This window comes from Mesoplodon densirostris, chromosome 3, assembly GCF_025265405.1.
Source record: "Mesoplodon densirostris isolate mMesDen1 chromosome 3, mMesDen1 primary haplotype, whole genome shotgun sequence".
NCBI classification, from domain to species: domain Eukaryota; kingdom Metazoa; phylum Chordata; class Mammalia; order Artiodactyla; family Ziphiidae; genus Mesoplodon; species Mesoplodon densirostris.
Window position 1 is genome coordinate 151,165,332 of NC_082663.1, and position 26,100 is coordinate 151,191,431.

The 26,100-nt window shown below is 55.7% G+C and overlaps 1 protein-coding gene across 4 annotated transcripts in view; it reads right to left on the bottom strand.

Annotated features, from left to right (window-relative positions):
• PIP5K1C (phosphatidylinositol-4-phosphate 5-kinase type 1 gamma) overlaps window positions 1-20,735 on the bottom strand; it is a 59,424-nt gene extending 38,689 nt beyond the window's left edge. For all 4 annotated transcript variants that reach the window (XM_060094636.1, XM_060094637.1, XM_060094634.1 and 1 more), the window contains exon 1: window positions 20,528-20,735. In XM_060094636.1, the coding sequence (XP_059950619.1) occupies window positions 20,528-20,621 (94 nt within the window). In that variant the 5' untranslated portion in view covers window positions 20,622-20,735. The remainder of the gene's footprint in view (window positions 1-20,527) is intronic.
• Window positions 20,736-26,100: the final 5,365 nt, after the last annotated feature.

Sequence of the window (26,100 nt, forward strand, 5' to 3'; positions counted from 1 at the left end):
AATAAATAAATAAATAAATTTCTTTAAAAAAACAATAAACAAGTAGGGGAATTCCCTGGCAGTCCAGTGGTTAGGACTCTGCGCTTCCACTGCAGGGGGCACGGGTTCGATCCCTGGTCGGGGAACTAAGATCCCGCATGCCAAGCAGTGTGGCCAAAACAAAAACAAAACAAAACAAAAAACGACAAAGCAAACACAGTAAACATATTAATATCAACCACAAGACAAGGAGTGCAGCTGTGAGGGTTACCACTCCAGGGGGGGCACTGGCCAATGCAGTAAGAAAAAAGGAAAGGAACGAATATTGAAAAGAAAAAAGACCAAATTTTAGAAAATCTAAGAGAACCAACTGACCAGTCATTGAATTAAATGGAGCGGAGCACGGTGGCCAGACAGATACCAGCGCCTCACCTGAGGTCATATTGCAGACAAGTCAGGAAGAAGTGGGCTCTGGGAGTGTCTGCCCTTTGCACCCACCATCTGCTCTTATATGTCTGCCTATCCATGGTTTCACACTTGGGTTAATTTTAATCTGTCAAATGTAGACGACCTCTCTGATTAACAGACATTAACAGGGCAGCTGCTAATCCTTCCTTCACCAGGGTCACACCTGGTGTGACACTGAATAGATGTGAATCTGGGGTCAACACCACACAGTGACAGAAATAAAGAACTTTCATATTTTTATATTACCTCAGACTTTTACTGCCAGCGTTAATGACAGGGAAGGCTAAGAAGTCTAGAGTTAATAACTGATCAGAGTAGTTAATATCCCAAAGAACATGTTGAAAAATATCAAACTCTAGTTAATGATACACATATGTGTTTCAGGTGGAGTGTGCTGATGTCTGCAACTTTGAAATGCATCCGTAAAATTAGATGGAGAGAAGGATGGATGAGAGATGGGCAGGAGGATGGAGGGATGACGTAAATACAGCAAAATGTTAATTGTAGGATCCAAGCGGTAATCAGTCAGTGTCCACTGTCCAATTCTTTCAACTTTTCAGTACGGTTGAAGATTTTCTTAATAAAATCTTTTTCCTCTGGATTAAAGGTGAATTTTCACCTTTGATGTCAGGTGTTTTTGAACTTTGGAGAAACACATTTTTGAGCAGATTCTGCCCAAAGAATGTGAGTGATCACAGGGGCAGTAGTGGACACTACTGAGCACCAGCATGCCAGGCCCGAGGCACGGCGTAACAGGCATTGCTCATCACACGTTGGAGGAGGCACGTGCCTACCTCAGGGCCTTTGCACTTGCTGTGCCCTCTGCCTGGGACACGCTATCCCTACACCTCCTCGTGGCTGGCTCCTGTCCTCTGTGCTCGGGTCTCAGCGTGAATGTCTCCTCCTAGAGACCTTCCCCAACCACGCCGGCCCCTTCCCACCCCCAGCCCCTTGCACCCTCTACCGCGCCCATTTATTTCATGATACACATCACTGTCTGAAGCTAACTTCTTGATCGCCTTGCTCCTTCCTGGGAGAGCAGAGACCGGACTGTCTCGTTCACAGCCGCTTCCCCAGACCTAGCCCGCCTGCTGGCACACAATAGGAGCATAGTAACTACAGGTCCAATGGAGCTGGGGCAGGGGAGGCTGGGATGGAGAGAAGGGAATGGACGGATGGGGGAGCAATCTCAGAGGGGGACGGCCAGGATGAGGAGACCCCGTTATGGGAGTAAGTGGGGCTGGGACGCCTATCACTGAGACAGGGGCCCGGGAGGGAAATCCTGGAAGTGGCTGGACATGCAGGGCTGGGGACACGTGGGAGATGGCCTGTGGAGGTGGCAGCTGATGCCTAGAGCAGCGCTCAGTGCACAGCAGGTGCTCGCTGGGTCAGCAAATGAATGGATGAAGACACGGACACTGGGAAGCACCGCCTGGCCCACAGTGGGGCTTGGTTGGGCCCACTGGAGGAATCCACACCCGAGGTCTGATTCCCCGTCACAGCCAGGTGGCTCCGAGTCCACAGCCACCAACCAGCTGGGGCTGCGGTGTAGCGAGTGGGGCCTCACCGCGGGAGGACTCGGGTCATGGTCTGGAACTTCAGAACAGATGGCAGGTCTCCAAAAAATGTGTGGGGATTAATACAAGCTATTTCCTTCCTCTTGCATATGTCTTCTCTTATGATTTTGCATTTATCACATTGCACCCCAGAACAGTGAATGGAACCAGGTGAGGAATGAAAACTTTCCCCCAGTAAGCGACTTCCCAGATGATACTCTGTCTGTTCACTCATTCCTTCATTCATTCACTCATAACAAACTCAGTGAGCACCCCTCAGGTATAGGGTCCTGTTTTTTTGTTTTGTTTTGTTTTGTTTTTTTGCGGTATGTGGGCCTCGCGCTGTTGTGGCCTCTCCCGCCGCGGAGCACAGGCTCCGGACGCGCAGGCCCAACGGCCACGGCTCACGGGCCCAGCCGCCCCGCGGCACGCAGGATCCTCCCGGACCGGGGCACGAACCTGCGTCCCCCGCATCGGCAGGCGGGCCCCCAACCACTGCGCCACCAGGGAAGCCCTAGGGTCCTGTTTTACAGATAAAATACTCCAGAGGAAACTGGTTCCTTGCCTAATGTTTAATAAGAAGAGAGTTTAAACACCCAGAAAAGCAAACAATAAAATAAAAGACAACAATGTGTTACTATGCAGGTTAAACAAACCTTTTTTTGTTTATCCCTTAAGTCAGGGGTCAGCAAGCAGTTTCCGTGCAGGGTCAGAGGAGACCCAGCAGAGGCCACCCAGGCGTCCTGGTGAGGGGAGTGCCCTAAAGGTGGTTCTCACCCATGGTGGCCTGCTCCCATGGGACACTGCACAACGTCTGGGGACATCTGTGGTCACCACTGGGGGGCTCCTGGCATCCAGTGGGTGGCGGCAGGGATGCTGCTTCACACCTCACACCTCTCAGGATACCCCCAGGGAATGACCCGGCCTGACATCAGCAGTGCCAGGGGAGACCTGGAGCAAATATAAAGATGTGTGGTTCTGGGGGGCAGAGCCTGTACATGGGGGTTCATTGTACTATTCTCTGGGTGTTTAAAATATTTCATGATAAAAATATACTTACTCGTACTATCCTGTCTGCCTTTCATTCTGTTTGAGGTGCCCCGTAATAAAAGGCTATGGCACACACACAGCACCCCCTGCGCTGGGCTGGCGCCCCACTAGCTGAGTCTCCAACCCTCTCGACACCCCCTGGGAGGTAATCACCGTTGGACCCACTTCATAACCAGGGAGGCAGAGGCCCAGAGGTCCAGCGAGTTCAAAGGCTGCAACGTCACCATTCGCTGCACTGAGAGCCACATCACAGGCCTGAGGGGGAGGAAGGCTCTGGTGCCGTTTACAGGAGAACCAGGTGTTGGAGCCACGCAGCTTGACCAAGGCTGCGTGGCCAGCAAGCCCCAGGGCCTGGGTGGGGTTCTCAGCCTCTGAGATCGACCAGGCTCTGGGGCAAGCCCCTTCCCCACCCCCGGCTGCCCATCCAGCAGCTGGAGGAGAGATGCAGAGGCCCGGACAAGTGCACTGTGTGCAAACACACTCCCAGGAGGCCAGGCCTTCGGAGAGCCAGCTGTGCTGCCACACAGCTCTGGGTCCATTTACCCAACAGCGCAGGGCTGGGGGCAGGGGGACAACTGGGGGCAGGGGCCCCCTCTTAGCAAAGGTATCTCATCAACTCAAGCCGTCAAGACACACAAGGTCCTGGCACCAGGAAATAAGGCCTCTTTTCTCACTATGAAGCAGTTGCCAGTCCCATTTCCCTCTTCACTCTGGGTCCTAGGGAGCTCAGAGCCAGACTGGCAGCCTCGCCCCCCAGCTCCCTGTCCTTAGAGGAAGGACAGCGCCAGCTCGTGAGGTGACACGGGGAGCTCCCCTCCTAGCCTGGCAGTTCAGGGGCAAGTCCCAACCTCCCGAGCCTCAGTTTACCCACCTGCCAAACAGGTAAGAACAGTGCTGAGCTCCCAGGGTGTGGAGAGGAGTCTGAGGCACATAGAAAGCCGTCCCCAAATGCACCTTGTTAGTTTTCCCATTGTCACCCTCCCCCACTTTCTTCCGTTCATCATGCATGTTCATTCAGCGAGTCTGGTGGGGACGGTCATGGGGGCGCAGGCAGGACACGGTGGAAGCAGCACAGGACAGCTGGCACCACACGCTCCCCTGCCGACCCAGGTGTGCAGCCACGCGAGGTCTGAGCTCCCCCTCAGCGAACATGGACCACTTCACACCCTCCCATCTGGTTCCTGGCCTCGTGTCCCTTCACACCGACATCTCCAGGGAGCCACACAACCCTCGCCCTTGGAATAACATCCCCGCGTGCCTGGGTTCCTTTCCAGAGTCCTCTGTGTGGGGAGGGAGTTGTGGTTGCCCTCCAGAGCCATGGCCACCTCCCTTTCTCAGCAGACTCGACAGTTGCGGGGAGCCAGCTGGGCAGCCTGAGCCCTGGGCAGGGCAGGCACCAGGGGAGCCGAGAGCAGCCTCCCGCCAGACAGTATGTGACAGGGTGCTGCAGGTCTGTTGGGGAACGTCTACCTGACACCCAGACAACCAGTTGCTGGGGACCCCTGCCTCACACCATACACAGAAATCAACCCTGGACAGAGAAAGACTTAAAAAGCAAAAGATAAAAAAACTTTAGAAGGAAATCAAGGAGAAAGTCTTTCTGTTCTGGGGTGGGTGGGGATTAATGTCTCCCGTGCAAAGTGTGAGCTAAGTGAAGCTCCAGGGGGTCCCCAGGGCCCCATGTGCACCTGGGTCCCTGTAGACTCACTGAGCCCCGGAGGGCAACTCTCGGAGGTGCTCAGGCCACCAGGCCAAGCTGGGCCGGCCCGTCCGCAGAGCAACCAGAAGCTTCCTCCCAAACCCTTTCTGGGGCTTTCCCTGACCCTCCGGGTGGAGCCGTGCTGCCAACCGTGTCCTGCACCTGGCCTGGGGCCCTGCGGCCATCTGGTCACCTGTCCCCGCCTCCACTGGGCTCAAGGACAGAGTCACTGCCAGGGCTGGCACCAGCCTGGCACGGAGCGCAGGCTCACCTCACGTTGGATGACCGACTTTCGCTCTGCCCCAGGGCACAGACGTGCCTGGACGTGCGCAGCCTTCCGCCAGGCCCACACTACCACCGCACCTCCTCCTCTGCGGATTTGGGTGCTGGGGTGAGGAAAGCCGCATCCGGTTCACACCCGGGTGGAGCTCGCCTTCCCCATGCCCGTCCTGGGACCTCGGCAGTCCCAGCTCTACCGTCTCCTGGAGGTCTGGGTCTCTCCCTCTGGCACGACACACTGCGACTCCACCTTTGGTGCTCTCCTGACTCCACTGAGAGCTCCACGGGGCAGGCTTCCCTCTCCAGCCCCCTCAGTGCCCCCGCACCAGCCCAGGGCTGGGCATGGAGTGGACCTCAGTGAGTATCGGCTGAGCGAGAAACCCTGGACGGCTGCATGGAGGAGGCTGAGGACAAGCACCACCAAGAGCCTCAGAGAAGAGCAGTGGGGACGCAGCCCTCACGAGTCTCAGACACGTTCCCTCAAGCTGACATCAGACAAAGGGCTGAAGGCCCAGAATGGCCATGGCCCGTGGTGCTTCTGGCTCAGCCTGTCCTGAGCGATGCCCTACTCGTCTCTCCTATTCAGTGGGGGAAACTGGGCTCAGAGAAGGGGTATTTGGGTGTTTTGAGTCGAGACAGAAACCCAATTCACGCTGCTTGGAGAAAAAAGATGTGTGGGGGGAGGAATATTTGTTAATGTAAGTCAAGGGCCAGCAAACTGCCCTGTGGACTCAACCCCCACTGCAATTGTTATAAATAAAGTTTTATTGGCATACGGCCCCACCCACTCATTCACAATCATGGCAGCATCAGCTCCCACAGAGACCACCCAACCCCTCACAGAGAAAGCTTGCAACCCACCAAGACCAAGGAGGCTGGGCAATGGGCTTCAAGCCTCGCCGGGCTGGGGGCCCCGAGGACTCAGTCTCCCCATCTCAGCTCTGCTGCTGCCCCCCCCAGCAGGCACCTGGGTGTGGGGTGGACCAGCTCCTCCATCCTGTTGCCCCACATGAAGTCCCAGAGCAGGGAGGCTCTGATGCAGCCAGGCCTGGTTCCACTCACCCAGGGCCAAGGCGCCCTGCCTGTGGGTTGGACAGGGGCTCCCCAGGGGAAGCCAGGTCACCAGCGTCAGTGTTCGGGAAGGGGCCGGCAGACGGGAGCCAGGTCGGAGGACAGTGGCCAGAGTGCGGTGGGGACAGTGCTCCCCCAACCCTGAAGGTGCCTGGCGGAGGGTCACACGCTATCTCAGGACTGAGTTTCTTGGCCCAGTTTGCCTCCCAGATGTATTTTTATTCTCCAGCAGCCCGGGCTGGGCGGCACACACCGCACTGGATTCCAGCAGACCGAGGGCACTGAGGGAGGCAGGGCCATGGCCGGAGGCCCCCTGGTTGCTCACGGGGTGGTACTGCCAGTTGGGGGGTGCTGCTCTCACAGTCTATTCTGGGCCCCATTTCCCAGGGGCCCCCAGACCCTATAGGCCAGACCAGGAGCCAGGCCCCTGACAGCCGGCTGGGCCCTGGGGGTGTCACAGGGGCTCCTGCACTTTGAGGCCCCTCTGAGCCAGGCATGGTGGAGCTGACTGCCCAGCTCCACCCAGTGAGACAAGGGCTACAAGCGCCCCATTTTACAGATGAGAAAACAGAGGCCCCAAGGCCAAACAAACTGCCTGATCCCACAACCACAGCAGGGACCCATCCTGGGGGCAGCTCCTCCAGCGTGGCCCACAGCCTCACTGCAACCTCGTGAGAGATGGAGCCGCGAGGTTTGGGGCTAAGCCACCCTAAGATTCCTGACCCACAGAAAGTGTGAGATGATAAATGTTTATTACTATTTTAAGCCACGAAGTTCTGGGGTAATTTGTTACACGGCAGTAACTAACCGATGCTACCTGGGTCTCAACATGGTCCCTGAGGCACAAACAGGAAGAGTGGATGGAGATGGGAGAGCTGTCCAGATGGAGGGCCCTCCCGGCCCGCACCTCCTCCTCCTTCCCCCTCCCCTCACTGTGTTCCCCCTATGTGGCCCCCTCACTGCTCCTCACACACTCCAGGCACAGTCCTGCCCCAGGGCCTTTGCACGTGTTTCTCCTCTGCCTGAACGCTCTTCCCCAGCTCACCATTCAGGCCTGGATCAAACGCCATCCCCTCAGAGAGACCTTCCCTGACCACCGGCTGCAGCTGGCTCCCAACCCCACTCTCTGCCACTTATAAGTCTGCTTGGTTTAAACCTTCTTTTTTATAGTTTTGTTCCTCCAGTGGCTGCTCCCTTAGTAGCCATGAGCCCCGTGCGGGCAGCAATCACACCCTCCTGCACATCTACAGCCCAGGGAGCAGGTGCGTGGCACTTGGCAGGACCGTGGGCACCGGCGGCCACCCCCTTCTCCCTGGTGATGGCCCCAGGAGTCATGACGAGGTCTGAGGCCAGGGTGCCAGGGCTTGGCTCAGAGGGCACACAGCGGGCAGCAGCCCTAGGGCACAGGCTGCTTTGTGTGAGCCACCAGCTCCAACCCTCCAATCACTCCAGGGACCAGCCAGGGCAGCAGGGACAAACAGTTAACGCTGACCAAGTCTGTACCATGAGGCCAGACGGACCTCTGGCCAACGGACCCGTAAGGCAAGTATTATGATTACCTCCACGTGACAGATGTGGAAGTTGAGGCTCAGAGAGACCAGGTCACTCACCTGAGGTCACCCAGGATAGAGAGGGGACAGATGGACTTGATTCCAGATGGCAGGCTTCAGCCTGAGCAATGACTGCATCCAGGAAAGGAGACAGGAAAGAGCCAGCTGAGAGCCAGCACAGCCTCCCAGGCAGTGGGAAGAGCCAGTGCAAAGGTCCTGGGGCAGGACCGTGCCTGCAGAGCTGGAGGGGGGGGGCGAGGGGCGGGGGGCGATCGGCAAGAGGCTGTGATGCCAGAGCAGAGTCAGTGACAAGAGGTGAGGGCAGGGAGGGGACAGGCCCTGACACCACTGTCACCACTGGACCCACGTGTGGCTGGTGATTAGGGTCCATCTCCAGCGCTTCCCAGACTGGGGGCTTCCTTGGAGGCAGGGCCAGGGTCTGTCTTGGCCCCCGTTATGACCAGAGGCCAGGCCACAAGGGCACCCAGACAACTGGACGGGGGAAACACTGGGTTCCTGCCCACAGCAACACCACTAACTCAAAACGCATCACAAACCTACACGAATGCAAGAGCTGAGACCATAAAACCCTTAGAAGAAAACAGGTAAATCCTCATGACCTTGGGTCAGGTAGGGATTTCTTCACTACAACAAACAAGGCACAGCAGCTGAAGAAAAAGAGAAACGGAAGCTGGTCAAAACTGACACCACTGGGCTTCCCTGGTGGCGCAGTGGTTGAGAGTCCGCCTGCCGATGCAGGGGACACGCGTTCGTGCCCCAGTCCGGGAGGATCCCACATGCCACGGAGCGGCTGGGCCCGTGAGCCATGGCCACTGAGCCTGCATGTCCGGAGCCTGTGCTCCGTAGCGGGAGAGGCCACAACAGTGAGAGGCCCGTGTACCGCAAAAAAAAAAAAAAAAAACTGACACCACTAAGATGAAAAGACAACCCACAGAATGGGAGTGAATACTGTGGATCATCTATCAGAAGAGGGGCCCGTGTCTAGAACACAGAAAGAACGCCTACAATTCAGTAATGAAAGGAAAACTAACCCAACTGGAAAACGAGCAAAGGACTTGAACAGACGTTTCTCCAAAGAGGACACACAAATGCCCAACACGCACACGAACAGATGCTCACCATCACTAACCGTCAGGGAAATGCAAACAAAGACCACGGTGAGTCCCCCACCCCCTGGTGAGGATGGGGGAGGGGAAGTGGCGCGGCCGCCGTGGGAACGGAGTGGCAGCTCCCCAGAAGGTTAAACGGAGTTTCCATCTGACGCAGCATCACCACGGCTGGGTGTCCACCCAAGAGAAATGAGGACACGTGTCCACACAAAGGCTGTACGTGAATGTTCTCAGCAGCACGAGTCACAGCAGCCAAAAGGTGCAAACACCCCAAATGTCCATTGACGAATGATGGATAAACACACGTGTCCCTCCACACACGGGAGCATCACTCAGCCATGAAAAGGGGTGAAGCCCTGACACTCGCTACAATGTGGACGGACCCCGAGAACACGACGCTCAGTGAGAGAAGCCAGACGCAGAAGGACACACAGTGTGTGATTCCATTTACATGAAATGTCCAGAACAGGCAGATCCACAGACACAGACAGTGGATTCGTGGTTGTCAGGGGCTGGGGAGGGGGAGGGGGGTGACTGCTCATGGGGACGGGGCTTCCTTTTGGGGTGATGAGAATGTTCTAAAATCGATTGTGGTGATGGTCACATAACTCTGTGAATATAGCAAAAACCACTGAGTTGCACACTTCAAATAGGTAAAACCATGTGGCATGTGAATTATATCTCAACAAAGCTGTTACCCAAAAAAGTGTTTAGAAAAAAGTCTAAGTGCAGAATGAGGTCTGCAGGCCAACCTTGCTTTGCTGCACTGAGCAGATACTGAGTTTTTGACAAAATGAAGGTTTGTGGAAGCCTATCGGCGCCATTTTCCCAACAGCATTTGCTCCCTTCATGTCTCTGAGTCACACTGTGTTATTTCTCACAACATTTCAAACTTTGTCTCTATTATTATATTGTTATGCTGACCTGTGGTCAGTAATATTTTATGTTACTATCAAAAACAAGATTACTACTTTCTGAAGGCTCAGGTTGACCGTTAGCATTTTTTTAGCAATAAAGTATTTTTAAATTAAGGTATGTGCATTGCTTTTAGACATAATGCCACTGTACACTTAATAATACTACAGTATAGTGTAAAGATAACTTTTTTTTTTTCTGGCCGCAGGCGGCTTGTGGGATCTTCGTTTCCCAACCAGGGGTCAAACTTGTGCCCCCGGCACTGGAAGCGCAGAGTCCTAATCCTGGGCCACCAGGAAATTCCCAAAGATAACTTTTATATCTGCTGGGAAACCAAAAATTCATGTGACTTGCTTTTTACTGCGGTATTTGCTTTATTTCAGGGGTCTGGAACCAAACCTGCAGTGTCTCTGAGGTCTGCTTGCATTTTACAAACACAATAGTAGGAGGTGTGTGACCAGGGCAGGTGTGCACAGCAAGTGCCTCCCAAGGGGCTGGCAACAGAGGTGCCTGGGGTGGGTATGAGGGTGGGGCCAGGCCTGTATTTCGTGCCAGAAACACATGGCAGCTTTCCAAAGGAGGGAAAAGAAAAATCACGAGAAAGCTGAATTCTGGGGTGGCGGGGGGTGGGGGGGGCACATGCAAAGGCCCTGTGGTGACAGGACACTTTCCAGGAACAGCAAAGAAAGGGTCTGTTTTGGCTGGAGGGGAGGGTGCAGCTGGGGGCCAAGCCCTGACCAGCAGCCCATGCTGCCCCCCACCATTTCACTGCACAGAGCAAGTGTTTCCACAGTGGTAAACAGGAAACCTTGCAAAGGACAGGGCCAGGGGTAGGGGTGGGGGGCAAGGTGTTAATCCAGAACTCACAGGCCCTAAGAGAAAGAAGGTTCCAGAACTTTCACCACTCATGCCACAGACACAGCCTAACACTGGTCTGGGCTGAGCACCGGCCTGCCACCAAAGTTCAGGGCCCGAGGCTCTGGGCAGAGACGGCCCTCAGGTCAGCAGACAATCACCACATGGAAGGTCTAAGGGGGGCGGACTGGGTCATGGAAATCGGGTGGGCTTCCTGGAGGAGCAGGCAGAGGACGGACTGTACAGGGGGGAGGAGGAACGAGGCAAGGAGGGTGGCTCCGGGGGTCACCAGGCACATTCTCAGTGGCTCGGCAGCTGGAAGGGTTCAGGCGGCTGGGTCAGGGTCATAGAGGGACTGTCAGACCAGGAAGGAGGCTTGTCCAGTCTCGGGCCCTTGGAGGGCCCGCCGACCCCACGTCTCCAAATGCCGTGTGTGATCCTGGACTGAATCCGGGAGAGGCAAAAAAAGTTACCATACGGGAAGGTTTGGGTTAATTCACAAAACTGTGAATCCCGACTGCGGGCCGCGCCGATGCTCCATTTCCTCCACGTGACCCCTGCACTCAGCTCAGAGAGCGTCTTTGTTTATCGGACGTACAGCCCGTCCTCCGTCCTCCTTACTTACAGATTCCACGTCTGCAAGTCCACCTACCGGCTGGAATTTATCTGTAACCCACACGCGGGGGGCTGCCACGCTTGTTCTCAGGCACACGCAGGGCAGCGAGGTCTCCGGTGCCCCACACACGTGCCCAGCGAGCCCGAGCCAGGTGACGCCCTGCCTGCTCGGTTCAGCTCTCAGACCACAGACAGGTGTACTTTCCGTGGTCTCTTTAGTGCCATGTTTTCTGCATTTTTGTGTTTTTAGTGAGTGATTCTGCATCTAAAACGGCCCCCCAGCGTAGAGCTGAAGTGCTTGATGGTCGGTGTCCCAAGTGCAGGAGGGCGGTGACATGCTCATGGGGACAGTACGTGTGTTAGATGAGCTTCTTTCAGGCAAGGGTTACAGCTCCGCCGTGAATGAATCAACAACTGGTATCAGACAAGCCGTCTTTAAACAGAAACGTACATCACACGAGGCTGCTGCATGGGGATCAGTTGTGATGATGGGGTGACAGAGGCGGAGCCTGGCCCCACGTGTCCTCCCTCCCTTGGCAGAGGGCGTGTGGGTGTCGCCAGAGTGTCCCTGAAACTTTCCACAGGCTCCAAAGGTTTCAAAATAAAACGTTAACAAAATACTAATATATACGGAGACGGTAAACATCCGGAATAACAGTCATTACCTCCGTAGAAACGGAGGGTCAAGACAAATAAATGCTCACATTCCACTGACTGCAGGTCTGGGCTGCTGCTTTTTTCCAGTAAGCATGTTATTATTTGTAGCTGAAGGCATGCCTTTTGCACGAAGACAGAGGCAGACGAGGGGAACCGAACAGAAAGCCCAGAAATAGACCAGCTACACGCAAGCATCTGGTCTGTAATCAAGGTGGCATCTGAAATCCGTGAGGAAAGCAGATTATCCAGGAAGTGGGGCTGGGCTGACCCTGAGCCACCTGGGAAGACTTGGCTCAATTAAATCCTTGTACATCTTATGCCAGGATAAATGCCAAATATAACAAGAATTTAAATGTAAAGAAAAAAAATGTAAAGAAAAAAATAAGTAAAATTATAGAAGTATTAGAAGAATTTAACTGTAACCTTGGAACAGAGGACACATTTCCATCATGACACCAAACTGGGAAACCATAAAAAAAGACTGATAGGGACTTCCCTGGTGGTGCAGTGGTTAAGAATCCACCTGCCGATGCAGGGGACCCAGGTTCGAGCCCTGGTCCAGGAAGATCCCACATGCCACGGAGCAGCTAAGCCTGTGTGCCATAACTACTGAGCCTGTGCTCTAGAGCCCAAGAGCCACAACTACTGAGCCCACGTGCCACAACTACTGAAGCCCATGTGCCTAGAGCCTGTGCTCTACAACGAGATGCCACTACAATGAGAAGCCTGCGCACCACAATGAAGAGTAGGCCCCGCTCACTACAACTAGAGAAAGCCCGCACGTAGCAACGAAGACCCAACACAGCCATAAACAAACAAACAAACAAACAAACAAATAAATAGAAGATACGATCTAAAAAAAAAAAGAGAGAGAGGCTGATAAATGGGACCACATGAAAACAAAAACACCTGCCTGGCATTGATAATCATCTTAAGAGAAGATGGGGAAAAGCTACTTAAACTTACTTGTATCATGGATTTAAAAAAAAAATCTTCCATAATATACAAAGAGCTCCCACAGATCAATAAGAAAAAGACTGATAAATAATTTGAAAATGGGAAAGCTACAATCAGTATACAGCTCCCAGAAAATGAATAAGAGTCCTGAGATGTGTAGGATTAAATGTAGGAATGGGGTGAGTGGTGAAAAGGGGTCTGTGAGTGTGGAATCAAGACAAGACAGAGTGGAGACATGAACGCTTGTGGGGGCAAAGGCACCAAGGACTCCCTGGTGGCCGATGCTCCATTTTCCAGCTCTGACAAAGTGCAGGATGCTGCCAAGGTGAGGCAGTCCAGTGCCATTGCCCAGTGCCACTGGGCAAGTCTCTGCTCCCTTTGCTGGGATACATTTTTAATAAAACAAAGATGAAACATTAAAAAGGAAAAAATACGTGAAGACATTTCCCTCTGATTCACGTTTCCCTCTGATTCACGTTTCCCTCTGATTCACGTTATGATAAATACAAGCTGCAACTATGCCCAGACCTCCCTTTGTGCCAAGGATGGAAGAAATGGGTGAGGCACGGCGCTCTCACCCTTGCTGGAGGGAACTCAGAACGGTTCACCTTGGGTTCATCACGTGCATCTTATGATGCTCTGACATCTTAGGGGCCTTGCAGACCTGGGGACTGTCCCTCCTGGAGTCAGCCAACCCCTAGATCACAAACCACCTGCCTGTGAGCACATCTCTGCTGTGCCAACCAAGCCACTACGGGCAACACCCTCAGCACTCCTCATCCTGCTCACATGCAAGCCCAGGGGCACCGCCTCAACCGCCCCCAGCCAGAGCCCACGCCAGCCCACAGCCGCCGCCATCGAACGAGCCAATCCCAAGCTGGCTCAGGGTGCCAACGCTGCCCGTCCCTCCCGTCCTGCAGAAACTCCAGTAAAGACCCATGCTTTCTCCACGTCCAACCTGGCTTGCAGAGACGGGGCCTCCATTCCCCACAAGCTGGGTCCCGTCCTGGATAGTTCACATGCGCTGGCTCATCTAATCCTCATGGGATCCCCGAGAGGAAGGCGTGCCTGGATGCTGCTTCACCAATGAGCTGCTGGGACCCTGCATCTTGCCTCTTCTCCACCTGCGCCCGCCCCCTTGTCACCTCCCCTCGTCACACGCTGTAAAGGCCATGTCCTGCCAGGTGCTCTAAGACGCGTCCCCCCACGAACACATCAGCTGCCCAGTCATCGCTCTGCATGAGGAGGCCCTTTCCCTGCCTCGTCCCCACCTCCTCGCCCCATGGCCGTCCGCCCAACCACCCCCTGGGCTCCAGACTCGGTCCTCTGCCCCCCACGTCTCCACGTCTCATACCCACACTGCGCCTGACCATCCCCTATCTCAGCTGAGGCAGCTTGCCCTTCCAGGGGCTCAGACCCCAACCTGGGAGTCACCCTCTACTCCTCTCCCCTCCCCCGCCACACTCAACCCTTCAGTAAGTTCGGTCAACTCAGCTTCTAAAATCTACTCCGCATCACTCCTTCCTCCTGCCTCCACCTGAGCCCAAGTCCCAGCATCACCACCTGGACCAGCACAGTCCCCTCCACCGTGGTCCCCGGCTCCCACCCTCCCTCCCCACAGTCTTTCCCCGACAGTGGCCAGAAGTAGCCCGTGAGCACCTGAGTCAGGCCCCACCCCTCCTCTGCCCACAGCCCTCCAGGGACCCCTCCTCCCTCGAGGTAAAAGCCCAAGTCCTCCCCGTGGCCCACAAGGTCCTGCCCGACCTGCCCCGTCCCCTCCCCGCCCTCCCCTCCTCCCTCTCTCTCCCTCACTCACTCTGCTCCATCCACATGGGCCTCCTTACTGTTCCTGCAACAACCCAGGCACGGTCCTGCCCTAGGGCCTTTGCATGGGCTGTGCCCTCTGCCTGGGAGCCTCTCCCCACACCCCCTCAGTGCACATCCCCTCCTTCCTGTAGATCTCTGCTCAGATGTCGCCCGTTGCCCCTCCTGAGTACCTGGCCTCCATCGCTCCCCCTACGCCCATTTTTCTCTCCCCTTCTCCACTCTGCTCTTCCCCGAGGCACTGGGCACTCGCTTCCCCTGCCGTGTTACACCTCTCTCTCCTTTCGTCACTTACTGTTTGCACACACCCCACCCGCACCCCCGGCATGCACACAAGGACCGTGCCCGTCTCGTTGGGGCCTCCCCAGCACCCGGCCCGAGCAGTCTTCAGTGGCATCTGTTCACGAACACCTGACCTGCACCCCACAGCCCCAAACCTTCAACGGCAACCCTGTGGCCCTTGGATAACGGCCCATATGTGTGCATGACACGCGCATGATCGAGAGAGAAGAGCAACTGGGGCAGATGCTGGGGTCCCTTTCCTCGGTCAGAGCCAGAGGCCAGGTCTCCAAATACCTTCCCACTGGCTCAGGCACTTGGGGCCCCTTAGGCTGGACCCCTAACACCTCCATGGGGCCTGGTGGCACCTAGTACAGGGGCCCCGAGGCTAATCCCCGGGTCAGTAATCCCCCCACGTGCGCAGTCCCCGCTGTCCAGCTGGCAGCAGCCAGGAAATCCCCAGCGGGATCCCGACCTGCCCTGTCACGCGTGGTGCCACGCGGCTCAGTGGGGGCAGCAGGAACAGGAGGGCCCGGGGCCTGGTCACCAGGCTAGTAAATGCCTGGGCCACACGTCTGTCACTTAACGCGCACCGCCGGGGGTGCGGGGCTCACCTCTCCATGCCCCGCCGAATCCTTGGGACCCCTGCCCTCATTCTGAGAGGCGGAGGCAGGCACACTGTCCTCAGCCCAGGCAGGGCTCAGCCCGGTCAAGCCCCAGGCCGCCCTGCCCAGGATCCCGTGGGAATCCACCAGCCTTGGGAGCCCTGAGCAGCCCCCCAGACCTGCTCCTTACCCATCAGCACAAGCCTTCCAGGGCCTGGACCCCCACACCTGCTCCTCCTTGGGCCCTCACCAACCGCCCTCCCCGCACCAACTCCAGGGTGCAGGCCTCCCTACCCTCCCTCCCCTACCACAAGACCACCGTCCAGGCCCCCAGTCCCACTCACCTGGATGCCCACCCCTGCAGCCCCTCCCCACCAGGCAGGCAGAGGGCTCTCACTCTGTAAAACGTGACTCTCTGCCCTGCTTAAACCCACCAGCACCACCGACTAGACTCAGACCAGAACGCGAGCAGGGCCAGGCCCCCCACCCCTTCCCTTCTGAGGAACAAGTCATGCTCATTCCTGCCTCAGGGCCTTTGCCCTGCTGATCCCTCTGCCTGAATGCTCAACCGCGGCTGCTTGGGTCACCTGCTCCCCTGACCACCTGGCAGCTGCAGGCCATGGTCACCCCCTGGGGCCACGGCACCCATTTCACTGCCCTGGCAGCTCCCCATGGGCTGGCGTGGTCTGACTCAGGGGTCGGCAAGCGTTCTCCGTAGAGGACCAGCCAGTGAGTGTCTCCAGCTTTGCAGGCCACGGGTCTCTGTCTCAACTCTAAGCTCTGTCACTGTAGCTAGACAGCCCCATGGACCACAGGCAAATGACAGGGCGTGGCGAAGCGTCAGGAAGACGTGACAGACAAAAACCGGCGGGCAGGATGGACCCGGGGCCCCAGTCTGCAACCGCTGGCCTCACCTGTTTACTAGCTTGCCATTGCATCCTGACCCCCACCAATCTGAAGGTGAGGGAGCCCAGGTGCCGGACCCCTGCCCCCACAGCAGGTGCTCCATAATGTCCAACAGGCCCTGCCCAAGGGCAAAGCAAGAGGTGACCGCACGTCCCCGTGAGCCGAGTCAGACAGCGGCCCCGCCCACCCAGGCTCTGGGGGAAGCGGTCCCTTGAGCTGGCACCCTTGTGGGGCCGGCCAGGGCAGCACCCTTCCAGGGCTCTACAAGCCAATCGACCTGATCCAGCTCCACGAGAAAGGCACAGTCATCACGCCCATTTCACAGATGGAGCCACCGAGGCAGAGGACCCCCTGGCTGGCAAAGGTGGTCCGGCTCCCAAGGCCTCTCCACAGAGAGGACCAGGCTGCCGGCCCAAGCGCCGGACATGGCCTCACTAGAAAGTGGCCAGGGCGGGATTAGAACCGGGAGCCTTCTGCCTCCAAAGGCCATTGTTGACTCGCAACGAGCAGACGAGGGACACTGCTGCCCACGGTTACAATCTGCCCACAGCTACAGAGGAGGCCCCTGGTGATGAGGCCCCACCCTCAGCCATGCTGGCTCGACGCTGCTTTTTGAGCACATGAGGCCTTTTGCTTGAGCCCTGCTGGCTTCCTGCGGCTCCTTCAGGCCTCCCTCAAATGTCACGGGAAGCCTCGTTGAGAGGACACAGTAGAGCAAAAACTTGAAAGAACTAAGGAAGCAAATGACAGGGATATGGAGGATGAGCATCCCAGACAGAGGGCACAGTGGGGCAGCACCAGGCCTGGCGAGCTGGAGGAACGGCCAGGAGGCCCGTGTGTCTGGAGCAGAGTGAGCGAGGGGGCAGGTCGTGCAGGACCTTGTGGGCCGCGGGGAGGACTTGGGCTTTAACCCCCAGGGAGGTGGGACCCTGGAGGGCTGTGGGCAGAGGAGGGGTGGGGCCTGAGTCAGCTTTTAGTGGGAGCCTTCTGGAGTGAGCGGGAGCACAGGAAGAGACATGCGGCCAGGCCAGCCATGGATGATGGGACTGAACCAGGTGGTGGCAGAGGAGTGGGGGGCAAATGGGTGGATTTTCGGTCCACTTTGAAGACAAAGCCGACATAATTTGCCACCAGGTTAGACGTGGGAGGGGCCAGGGGTCAGCGGGGAACGCAGCTGACTATTCTGAGACATCATGGAAGCAGGAAGGACAGGAGGGAAACTGCTCAGAGACCACAGCGCAGGCCAAAGCCCACCGGCAGCTCGTGGACACCCACAGGGTCCCCGTGAATGTGCCCAAGAGCCCAGCCTTCCTGAGATCCTCCACAGAACCAGGCACTCCACAGAGTCCCCAAAAGCCAGCAGAGAACACCATTGGGCCTTCCGCGGTCCAGGCCTCGGGAGCCCGGGAGTTTAAAGTAAGTGGATTCTAAAACACCACCAATACATTTCACCTCCCATCAGATTGGCCAAAATGACGGAGGCCGATAACATCCGGAGCTGGCAACACTCCGAGGAGACAGTCTCTCTTGGCTCCTGCCGGACCTTTCCAGAAAGCCAGCGGGCATCAATCTGGTTGTGCCTGACCCAGCCATTCCAAGGCACGGACTCCAACCACTAGAACTGAAAGCACCACGGCTACAGGCCCACGTTCAAAGATGTTTACTGCAGCATCGCTTGTGACAGCAAAAGGGGGCTCCAGAAACCACTGGATCGTCCTTCAGCAGGAAGCTCATGCCTAAAGGGGGTGGGCTGTCACTAAAGTTCACCAAGCACCCTCCACCTGCTGATGCACTAACTCAGGTAAAGCTGGCAGTGTGACCCCATTTTACAGATGGGGACACTGAGGCTCAGAGATATCAAGGCATGTGCCCTGTGAGGTCACACAGAAATTGAGTGGAGCCCAGGCAGGATACAGGGTTTCCACCTTCTCAATCACAGCACCATATTCTCTCCCTCTGAAGAAAAGAATTGATACCAATGTGGGGGGAAAAAAACGTATTATGGATAAAAAGCAAGCAAGTTACAGAATGATGGGTGAAGTACGGCAGCCCTCACCCCGGGTGACTGTGTCTTCAGGGGACACTGGGCGATGTCCAGGGACATCTGTGGTTGCCAGGACTGGGGGGGCTCCTGGCATCAAGTGGGTGGGGGCAGGGATGCCGCTGGACCCCACAGAGCACAGGACGGCGCCCACAACAAAGAACTTTCCAGCCCCAAACTAGCGCGGAGGCATCAAGACTCTGGCATCGTACGAACCCCCTGGTGAGCAAGCAGACCCATCTGTGTGTTTACGCATCTGTTCGAGCAGCAGGAAGGGCATGGACAGTTGTTCTCCAAACTTAAGAGAAACGGGTTCGGCGGAGGAGAGACAGCTATTAACCCTAAAGTGAGTGAAGTAAGTGATCAGCTGTGGGAACCAGATTTCTGCGGGTTTGGGGACAGGAGCGGGGACGGCCCCTTATGGGCCAGGTTCCTGTGCTCAGACCCAACCACAGCCGGGGCCTGGGACTTTATCTGCCCCCATCAGATCACCTAGCCCCTGATAAGACAAATATATGCTGTGTGGCTTTCCTGTGGGCACTGCATCCTAGGCTATTGTGTCTTTGCCCAGCACAGGGCAGAGGGCTGCTGGCGGAGGTCAGGGGGCTGAGAAAGGACTTCAGCCGGGTCCCTCTGCCATGTCTGGGGCTGGCCAGGCAGGGCATCGCCGCCAGCAAAGAACGGGAGCCAGAGGGCCGGATGGTTGGAGCTGAACCAGGGTAACCCACCAAGCAGCTCCAGATGGCAGCAGGAAAGGAAGCGGTGGGAGTCCTCTGGAGCCCGGGGGAGCTCGCTCGCTCTGGCTCTTTCTCCAGACATTTCTCCCAACTCCCAGGCAGCACAGCATCTCCCTGCCTGCCAAGGAAGTTTCGGGAGGCCCGGGGGAGAAGGAGGATGGATGCCCCTGTGGGTGTCTACAGGGGACTCGCCAGAGAGGGCTGCCTGGAACAGAGAACTCTGCGGATCCAGAAACTTCCTATTTGGGAGCCTGCAACCTTGACCAAGAAGGAACCAGGCAGTGGCTGCGCTCTGCACACCGCCCCAGGGAAAGGCAGACCGCGGGCCCACAGGGCTGGGCGAGGCTGCCTCCTTCCCCAAACCTGCTCTGCTAGAGGGCCAGGGAGGCATGCCAAGGAGAGGGGCTCAAGAAAGCAGTGCCCCTACAGAGCTACGGCAGCCCCCCAACATCCAGGGAAAAGGCTGCAGGGGGCCTTCTCCTCCCCTACCTGCTTGCCAAGCCCTGGCACTGAAGGTGCCTGGAGATGTCATCCCCCTACCTACCTCCGGTTACAGGAGGTAAACTGAGACCCAGAAAGGGAAGGAATGGCCAATGGACTAGAAACCAGGTCTGGTGAGTTCCACAAAAATGAGGTAGTCAGGAGGCTGACCCAGCTGGCCTCCGAGACCCTCCACTTCCGCCACAGCAGCCCCTTCCCTTAACGACCAGTAAGATGTGCCCACAGGGTGACGGCTTGCAGGGGAACGGGTGAGGCCAGCAAAGTGGGTGGCCCCGAGCAGTGGGTCCAGAGGTCGGGGGTGGGGGGGACATGTTGGACAGCGTCACCCCTCGGAGGCAGGGCCTCACATTGGAACGGGGGTACTCCACTATCCCACATGCAGAGAAGCCCCCTGACAACAAGACTGGGTGGGACGTCGTCCCCAAGCGCCCTCAGCAGGAGGCAGTGCACCCACCTACCGCGCGTCCTAAATAGGGGTCGCACCCCTCCCAGAGGTGAGGACCCATCTTCCCCGCATGCCTCCAACGGGGTCTGCTCCACCCACAGCCTCCCAGATGGGGCCCTACGCCAACCCCCGCTCCCAGACAGGCGGCTCCTCCAAGAACCCCGGGAATGGGCGGCGCCACCCCAACCCCCAGGGCGGGGCGTCTCGGGCCCCGCGGCGTGTCCCCCGGCCCCGGAGTGGGGCGTTCCATCCCCCCCGCGAGCGCCCCCGAGTGGAACGTTCCGGCCTCCCCGCTGCGGGTCCCGACGCCCCTCCGGCGCTCGGGCGGGTCCACTGGGCCCCAGCAGGGGGGGCAGGCGGGTCCATTCGGGGAGCGGGGAAAGAAGGAGGAAGGTCCGGAACCGTTACCTGCTGCTGCACTGCTCTCTGCCGCCCAGGCCGCCTCCGAGGTCACGGCCCCCGCCTCGGCGCTCTCCGCTTCGTCCGGCACCTCCAGCTCCATGGCCGCGCGCGGACCTGCCGGTGGGCGGGCGGGCGGCCGGAGGCTGTGACCCAAGGTGCGGCCGCCGCCGCCGCTGAACAACAACCGCCACCGGCTGGAGAGCTGAGGGAAGGGGCCGGGCCCAGGGAATGAGGGGCGGGCCCGGGGCGGGACCAGGCGGTGCGTCATCGCGCACCGCGCGCACCGCCAATCGGGGCTCGGGGGTGGGGCCTGCGTGCGTCCCGGGCCCCAGGAGCGCCGCGAGCGCCCTCACGTGCCCAGGAGTGGAAGAGCAGCTCCATTCCTGTCAATATTACTGTAGTACGTAAGAGCGTTATTATACATAACGAGCATAGATAATAATTACAGTTAAAAATTATCATCACATTAAAAATAAAATTTATATTACATATGCTTATGTTTGATATAAATAATAGTTACGTAATAATAAGAAACAAATTTTTATCATTATGCACAATATACAAATTATATGTGATATTGTCATGATACATTAACGTGACTATTAAACAAACAGTAATATGGTATTATAATAAGTAATGTTAATATGTAACGTAAAAATGTTATTTATGGTATATAACGTAGTAAAAATTAGTGATATGTAACAATAATATCCTTAAATGCCAAGGTTAGTGCTAAAGCCTTTATATGCAATATCTCCATAACTTAGGGACCTGCTTTTTGTTTCCTTTTTTTAAACTATTACCATATTCCCAATACCTAACACAGAACATTACACCTGGAAGACAATAAATATTTGATAATATTGATCAACTGGTTGGGAACTATTATCATCCCCATTTTACACATGAGAAAACAGGAGTGCAGAGAGCTGAAGCCACGTATTTGGAATCACACAAAGGACGGTGCTGTGAAGCATCCCCTTTACTTATTGTTTTAAGAATAATAATATTATCTAAGTCTAATGGTGAACTCACCAACGATATGGTTAGGCAGTCATTCATTCTGAGGTCATGGTTTGGGGAGTAATAAATGTTGCTATTAGTAGTTTTATTCATTATTAATGATTTCTGCTGGGAGGCAGGTGGGGGAGTCCAGACGCTCAGCTGGTGTGGGTGAAGCTGGGCTGTTTTCACCCAGGCCTGTCCTACTCCAGGCACGTGATCCCTCTTCATTGGCAGGGTGCTGGCGAGGTCAGTGGGAGGCCGAAGAGGCTGAGCTTAGGGGTGCTTAGTGATGGGATAAGGGGGAATCAGCAAGATGGAGCAGGCCTCGGTCCGACCCAGGGCTTAGAAAGATGCTCCTGAAATGTTCTCCATCAAAACAAGGAGACAAATCAAGAAAAAGGAAGACGCAGAGAACAGGACCCAGGATGAGGTAGAGGGATCCCCTAGGTTAGCTGTGTCCTGTTAGAATTGAGCCTACCCAGAGAGGAGGAGTCAAACAGCTCCAGGGAATCAACAGATGATGGATAAACACAATGTGGTCCATTCATACAATGGGATGTGATCCCGCCTTAAAAAGAAGGGAATTCTGACACACACTGCAACGTATGTGAACCTGGAGGACGTGATGCTCAGTGAGCGAATCCAGACACAGAAGGACAAGTACTGTCTGATCCCACTCACAGGAGGTCCCTAGAGGACTCAAATCCATAGAGACAGGAGGTAGACGGTGGGGACCACGGGGCGGGGGAGGGGCTGGGGAGTCAGTGTTTCCTGGGGACGGAGCTTCAGTTTGGGAAGATGAGAAAGTTCTGGAGATGGGTGGAGAGGATGGATGCACGACAATGAGAATGTGCTTAATGCCACTGAGCTGTGCACTTAAAAACGGTTAAGACAGTAAATTTTATGTTATGTGTATTTTGCTACCATTTTTAAAAAAGGCTCCAGAAGTTCTCTGGACACGCGCCATGGATAGAACTCCTGATTCATTTTGAATCTGTCTCCAGAGAAGATCTACATCAGTGATCCTCAAAGCGAGGTGCCTCTAGGGAAGGTGGGAGGGAGGGAGACGCAAGAGGGAAGGGATATGGGAACAGATGTATATGTATAACTGATTCAATTTGTTATAAAGCAGAAACTGAAAAGAAAAAAAAAGCGAGGTTCCTGGACCTGCCCCCATCAGCATCAACCAGGAGCTTGTTAGAAATGTAGGTTCTCAGGCCCCAGCCCAGCCCTCCTGCATCAGAAACTCTGGGGGCGGGGACCCACAGTCTGTCTTTCAATGAGCCTCCCAAGGCAATTCAGATGCCTGATAGTTTGAGAACCACTGGCTCAGACAACTGGGAATGGAGAGGAGGGGGCGGGATTCCGTGGGGCAGCAGCTTTTGCTCCTCTTGCTTCATCCCCGCAAGTGCCTGCTTGATATTCCCATTTTGCAGGATGGAAAACTGAGGCTGCCAAGCTGGGGCTGGTTGCCTGGTTTGGGGCGCCCCCTCGTGGCTATTTCTGTCAGCACTGGGTCCTGCAGGTAAGAGGGACTTTATGAGTCTTCCACCCCCTCCCCATATTCCATTCATTCATTCCACAAATATTTATTGAGCACCTACTGTATACCAGGCACTGTTCTAGGCCAGGGGGATATACGAATAAGCAGGACCAAATCCCCGACCTCAGTGAAGAGACATCTAGGGAATTCCCTGGTGGTCCCGTGGTTAGGACTCCACGTTCTCACCGCCGAGGGCCCGATCCCTGGTTGGGAACTAAAGTCCCACAAGCTGCATGGCGCGGCCAAAAAAAAAAAGAGAGAGAGAGAGACACATCTAGAAGACAAACAAACAAGCAAACAAGACACAAGGCGTTTCAGCTGCTAATAAATACTTTGAAACTGATACAGATGTGATACAGTGGCAACAGAATGTGATTGCAAAAGGCTCCACAGCTAATACGTATTAAGCTCCTATTCCAGTGTTTTCTGATAGAACTACAAGACAAGCCCATTTCAGTTTAACTTTTTAAATGTCATTTAAAATTTTCTGGCAACCACATTTTTAAAAATTAAAAAAACAAAAGCAGGTGAGATAACTTTTAATACTATATTTCACTGAACACAATACATTCAAAACTATTATCATTTCTACAGGGAATCGATAGGTAAAACCAATGAGCTATTTTACATGCTTTTCTGCACAGCTGCTCTTCCAAATCCAATGTGTATTTTACCTGTATGTCATTCATTCAGACCAGCCACCTGTGGGTCTCAGCTGGAAGGTGCAACTCTACTGTGTGCCCAGCAGAGTTCTCAGCACTTTATGGACGGACATTCATTCACTTTACTGTAGGAAACAACCCTAGGAGCAGACGCCAATGTTGTTCCTATTTTTAAATTTTATTTTAGTTTTCATTTTATTATTATTATTATTTTCATATTTTTTTTGGCCACACTGTACAGCATGTGGAATCTTAGTTCCCCAACCAGGTATCAAACCTGTGACCCCAACACTGGAAGCGTGGAGTCTTAACCACCAGACCGCCAGGGACGTCCCCATTGTTTCCATGTTTTTAGATAAGGAAACTGGGGGGCTGGTGACTTGCCCAAAGCTGCCCAGCTGGGAAGTGATAGAAAATTCTCAGTATAGGAATCCGGCCGGTCACTTGGTGGCACAGAAGCAGAATTTGAGCTCAGATCTGTGGGGAGGGAAGAAGCAGCCCCGCCACAAGTGGTGGGACGCTGTGCCAGCTGGAAAGCAAGGGGAGCAGTGAGGGGATGGGGGGTGTGGGCAGGAATGCGCCATTCATTCATTCATCCTTGAATTTTTCCACAAATGTCTCCCAAGGACCTGCCACATGAGCCAGTCCCTTGCTGATGCCAAGGGCTCAGCGGTGGCCAGTGCAAGCAGGGCGGGACTGGGCGTCCCTGGCCTCTGGGCCGGCAGGGGTTAAGGTCAGCTGCTCCCACGTGAGAGCACCTTGCAACAGAGCCACACACCCAACCAGGTCTCTCTCACTCTCGCTGGTTCGCCTGCGCCTGTCTCCCTGCTGGCGGGACCGGCTAGCCTGTGGCCACCACAGGGAGGCAAAGTTGGGCAAACAGGTGGGGAGACCAGAGCTCAAGCCTCGGGTCCCCTCCCCGCCCCTGATGCCAGGCGGAAGTCCAGGCCCTAGCTCCTGTCGCCTGCCCAGAGGCCACCCAGCCTCCTAGACAGGTGAGTCCCCCACCCCGATCTGCCCACCATCCCGAAGGCACTGCCCAGAATGGGCTCCCCACTGTGGGGTCCTGGGCCCCCTGTCACCTCCCCCCACCACCAGGCTCCCCGGAAAGCAGGAAACTGACACTGCTGTGTGGGCATTTGACATAGTTTCTAAGGGATTATCTGGCCGGCAGTTACTGCCCCTGGCAGCCTGCCAAGGATGCCATAGCCACAGACTTCAGAGGGTCATTGTTGGCCCCGGCTGTTGCAGGGGGGCTGAGGGGGCACAGACTGGCCTCTGATCCCCCAAACTGAGGAGGGGAGGCTGGCGGGGAGATGGCAGGTGAGGCAGCCTGGCACCTGCTTGGTATCTGGGCCTCCTGGTACTCCTTAAGAGGCTCCCAAGTTTTCAGACAATTGCATCTCATCTCTGTCCCCTCTCCCGGTGCTGGAGCGAGGGGAACGGGGGGTTCTTGGGAGGCTTATCTTGCTTATCTTGATTTCTTCTCTGGGTGAAATCTCCCAGTGGAGAAGTGCAGGAAGGGGCGGATGGATGGTTGTCACAACAGTCTGCAGAGCTGACTGTGGGCAAGGAGCCAGGATGGTCTCCGGGCAAAGGAAGCTTAGACCCAGGAGAAGACAGGGATCCAGTGGCAAGAGCTTTTTCTGGGTCATTTGCTCCCAAAAAGTGCAGGACAAAGAGAACTTCCTAGCCAACCAAGTGTCTGATTGCACCTCAAGGCCTCAAGGCTCTTTGTCTGGGCCCAAGAGGGCCCTCTGGGGCTCGGGAGGCATGAGTGTCCCAGTTGCAGGGTATAGAGCTGGCCTGGCATTTGGGGTCACTCCCGGGAAGCAGAGCTGCTTAAGATCTGGGTTCTGTGGGGTTGGGAGGGGGGACATCTCAACTGTCAGATCCCACCCTGCCTCGGTTTGGAGAGAAAAACCCATGGAGTCAAATAGAGCTGGCTTCAGTTTTCTACTCTGTAAACTGGGTATAATAAGAGTCACCATGTTGCAGGGCTGCTGAGAACAGCATATGATAGAGCAAGTAATAGATTCCCAGTCATGCAGGGATCAAGGTAAACTGTCCCACCCCAAATCAGAACTCATGCCAAGCCAATGGTAATGTCCCATCGCCTTCCTGTTTTGTGGAGGTTGAACCCGGGCTCAGAGAGGGGCAGCCACTTGCCCTGGGCTGCAGAGTAAAGTAGGGCTGTCAACCTGATAGGAGTCAAATTGCAGAGAGTGGGGAGGTCTGGGGGCTGCCTATGCCCCCAGCCAATACCCCAGTTTCAGCATCTGTAAGAGTCCTGCCTCCCCAGCTCAGGGCTTCTGTGTGGCCCCAGTTCTGGGGAAAGTCCACTGCGGGAGTTTGGGTTCCTGTTCTTC